The sequence below is a fragment of the Triticum aestivum genome, chromosome 6A, assembly GCF_018294505.1.
Source record: "Triticum aestivum cultivar Chinese Spring chromosome 6A, IWGSC CS RefSeq v2.1, whole genome shotgun sequence".
In the NCBI taxonomy this organism is placed as follows: Eukaryota; Viridiplantae; Streptophyta; class Magnoliopsida; order Poales; family Poaceae; genus Triticum; species Triticum aestivum.
In genome coordinates this window covers 475949144-475953043 of record NC_057809.1, presented here as the reverse complement: position 1 = coordinate 475953043, position 3900 = coordinate 475949144, and the positions used below count along the sequence as shown (strand labels likewise).

The 3900-nt window shown below is 56.9% G+C and overlaps 1 protein-coding gene across 3 annotated transcripts; it reads left to right on the top strand.

Moving 5' to 3' along the window:
* The first annotated feature begins 828 nt into the window (after positions 1-828).
* Positions 829-3657, top strand: LOC123127979 (dof zinc finger protein 2). 3 transcript variants are annotated; one of them, XM_044547862.1, is made up of 2 exons: positions 829-1271; positions 2201-3657. In XM_044547862.1, the coding sequence occupies exons 1-2, from the start codon at positions 1248-1250 to the stop codon at positions 3353-3355; spliced, it is 1179 nt and encodes a 392-aa protein (XP_044403797.1). In that variant the 5' UTR covers positions 829-1247; the 3' UTR covers positions 3356-3657. The 3 variants fall into 3 exon arrangements, with proteins under 3 accessions (XP_044403797.1, XP_044403798.1, XP_044403799.1); XM_044547863.1 differs by lacking the exon at positions 829-1271 and adding an exon at positions 1298-1889; XM_044547864.1 differs by lacking the exon at positions 829-1271 and adding an exon at positions 1896-2069.
* The last annotated feature ends 243 nt before the right edge of the window (positions 3658-3900 follow it).

Sequence of the window (3900 nt, the reverse complement as noted above, 5' to 3'; positions counted from 1 at the left end):
GCCAACGCTACTCGGCCCGGTGCACCGGCACACTGATGCGCTGCCTCTGCCGGGGAGCGCGCGGCGGCGCGGGGAGGGCGGGGAGGGAGGGGGAATGGCGGCGGGAGCCTTGCCCTTTCCGCTGCTGCTGATGCCGGAGAAGAAGCCCATGCTGGCGGTGGCTAGGGTTGTCGCCGACGTGGGGGCATGGGTGGCCAGATGGGGACGGGGGCAAGTGGCAGTGGATGAGGACGGCCCCGCCGCACGCCTGACTTAAAAAAGGACGACCGCCGTCGCTGATGCGTGGGTCCAAGGTGGGCGGTCGTCATAAATAATGTTGACCGTGATAGTTGGACAGCCGCCAGGTGGGGACGCGACGGACGGCGAGGAGGCGCGCGGCGTGTCCGCGCCGACGTATTCCAGGCGCAATTTTAAGCCGGAAATGGATCGGCGCGGACACGAGACGGACACGATTTGAGTTTGGGTTGGCGTGTTGGGCCTTCACTTTTGTCCGCGTCGATCCAAACAGAAACGAACGGATGGAATGGGTCGTCCCATTAAAGTTGCTCTAACTTTTACGAACACTGCACTTAAAATTTGTTAATATTTGCTACGCATTCGAAATGAAGGAGGTGAAGTCCAAGCCGGTCAGTCCAGTACCTACGCTGCTCACACCCACTGCTAAACACTAGAAACACACTGGTTAGTTGCCCGCACGTGGCAGGGCGTCCCACGCACGTGCGTGGCCCCAAGGACCATAACGCCGATCAGAGCCGCGCCCCTGGCCCTGCCCCCTGCCCTTGGGTTGACTAGTTTCTCACCGACTCGTCCGAAGTCCTCTGCGAACGGCACCAAAACTCGCAACAACACAAAACACACTTGGAAGCCTACACGCGGACAAACTTCCGCGACCAACGAAGGGCAGCAGCGGCGCTCATCAGCGTCATTCAGAAGGCAAAAAAACATGCTAGCCGCGCAGCAATTTCCCTCCCTCTTCCTCCTCCTCCTCCCTTGCTCTTCTCTAGCCCGGAGACATAAAAAATACAACTACTGAGAAAAAGAATCCCACTATCTCATGACATATGGAGGAGAGAGAAGGGCGAGCAATCCCACTACGGTCATCCACAAGACATTCCTTCCTCTCTCTCTTCCGTGTGCTCCAGACGACATCTAGCTGCTCCTCCTCCCCTCGCCCCGCTCCTCGCTCTCTCCTCCTGATCGGCGAGGATTTTTGTTGAGCAGGAGCAGCAATTGGGATCGATCCCTGGATGGATGCGGCCCAGTGGCACCAGGTAAGCTGATACAGACGAGCACCTCAAATTCAGGTTACTACAACATCGGTACGCATCTAGGGCCATGCGATGCATGCAAGATCTCCCGCCTCGGGCTGGCCGGATGGCTTCTGTTCTTGTGGATCTTGCTGCTGTGTTCTTGCCTTCTTGGTCGACTATCTTTTTACCGTGCCCTTGATCTTCACGCTCGCTTTCCCTGATGGGATATGACGATCTTGGGCGCCTTTTCTCTTCTTGGGAACCGCCATGGCCAACCTTTTGTTTCTGGCGCAGATCTATGCATGTATGGCCATCTATGTCTCTCTTCTCCCCCCTTCTCTTCTGTCCGCGTGTTGTCTTCTCCGTTGGCGTCGAGCTCAGGGCTCGGAGCTCGGGGCCTTTAATTCTCCCCTGCCTCCGCTTTTAATCCTCGAAAGGCGCATACACGGGCACGCACCGCTTTTCTTTGCCTTTCTTTCTTATCCTTTCCTCTCATTCTTTTCATCTTTTCATCTCTCTTTTCCCCTAGCTTTCTTTCCCCTTCTCTTTCCTCCGGCGCCTTGCATCAAAAGAGCAGCCATGTCTTGGATGATGTAGCAGCAGCAGCAGTACTGCCACAAGCGCAACCCTACAAACAAAGTTGAGTTTTGTGTGGTGGTGGTGGTGTGTTTCTCTCTCATCTTTTCGTCTCCTTTTCCCCCAAACCTTTTTCATTCTCCTTTTCCCCTCCCTTTAATCTCACTTTGTATCCATTTGCTTGGTTCTTTGTTGCACCATAACCATAAGAATCATCCTCACACCTCGGGCTCTCATAGTCATGTCATACCCCCATCCATTTTCCCATATACAGCATGTTCTTGGCTTATTACTAGTAGTTCTTACTTGCCCTAACATCTGGGGTTTGCCTTTGTGATATCTACTAATGAGGTGCAATATGTGTTCGTCAACAGGGGCTAGGGCTCGTGAAGCCCATGGAGGAGATGATCATGGCTGGAAACCCAAATCCTAATCCTAATTCTAATGGGAACCCGAACCCACAGCCGGCGCCGCCGTCTGGCGCAGAAGCCCAGAGGGCTCCCGTTCCTGGCCCGCCGGCAGCAGGAGCTGGCGCGGCGGCCGGGACGGGCTCCACCGAGCGGAAGGCGGCGCGGCCGCAGAAGGAGAAGGCCATCAACTGCCCGAGGTGCAACTCCACCAACACCAAGTTCTGCTACTACAACAACTACAGCCTCCAGCAGCCGCGCTACTTCTGCAAGACGTGCCGCCGCTACTGGACTGAGGGCGGCTCGCTCCGGAACGTGCCCGTCGGCGGCGGCTCACGGAAGAACAAGAGATCATCGTCCTCGGTGGTGTCGTCCGCGGCGGGCGCCGTCTCCACCTCGGCGGCCGCGTCCGGGACGGTCCCCGTCGGCGGGATGGGGGCCAAGAACCCGAAGCTGATGCACGAGGGCGCGCACGACCTCAACCTGGCGTTCCCGCACCACCACGGCCGCGTCTTGCACCCGTCCGAGTTCGCGGCGTTCCCTAGCCTGGAGAGCAGCAGCGTCTGCAACCCGGGAGGCGCCATGGCGGCCAACGGCGCGGGTGGCGGGAGGGGCATGGGCGCGTTTTCGGCGATGGAGCTGCTGAGGAGCACCGGCTGCTACGTACCGATGCCGCAGGTGCAGCTCGGGATGCCGCCGGAGTACGCGGCCGCGGGGTTCGCGCTTGGCGAGTTCCGCATGCCGCTGCAGCATCAGCAGCACCATCAACAGCAGCAGCAGCAGCAGCAACACCACCAGCAACAGCAGCAGCAGGTTCAGAACATGCTGGGGTTCTCGCTGGACACGGGAGGAGGTGGCGACGCCGGGGGATACGGCGCTGGGTTGCAGGGGGCGCAGGAGAGCGCAACGGGAAGGATGCTGTTCCCGTTCGAGGACTTGAAGCCGGGTGCGAACCCAAGTGGAGGAGGTGCAAGTGGCGGTGATCAGTTTGAGCACAGCAAAGACCAAGGCGGCGGCGGCGGTGGCCATGAGACCCTGGGGTTCTGGAATAACAGCATGATCGGGAATGGCAGCAGCAATGACGCCGGCGGTGGCGGCGGCGGCGGCGGCGGTTCGTGGTAGGATGGCAACAGCTAGCCCAGCCGCCGTACATGCATGCATGGCTCATGCACACGCGGTTGTCAGCATGTGGAGATGATAGGGATAGAGACAAGGGAGTTAATAAGCGGTGGTGGTGATTAGTGTTACATATAGCGTTTGATCTCTCTTTTGGTTGCGTTTGGTTTTTCTACTGTTCTTGGCCTTCCTTCTTAATTTCTTGGTGTTTGTTCATGTGTGTGGTGATCAGACTTGGGGGGCTAACACAGCTGAGTACACAGATTAAGTAACTATTTATCTTCTCCAATTGAATCTCTCGTTTCCAAGGGTGTTCCTTGTGTGAATTTCATATGAAGTTGTTCATGTAGAATCTGCACGGATGCACCTTCTTTTTTGTACATCGTTCGGGTTGAATACAAGTAGACTGGCATTGGCCAGACTCTTGTTTTGTCTTCGGATTTTGCATGCATGCATCGGACCATGCAGTATGTGGGTGAATGGATGTTGCAAAGGTTCATTCAATGCATGGAAGATTGGCATCATCACTCGTCAGTCAGTCAACACTCAAC

What these genes read in the sequence shown, in the direction of transcription:
- LOC123127979 (XM_044547862.1), top strand. Translation starts at nt 1,248, where the DNA reads ATGGATGCGGCCCAGTGGCACCAG. An exon ending in ATGCGGCCCAGTGGCACCAG is followed by an intron (nt 1,272 to 2,200) that starts GTAAGCTGATAC and finishes GTTCGTCAACAG; the next exon opens with GGGCTAGGGCTCGTGAAGCC.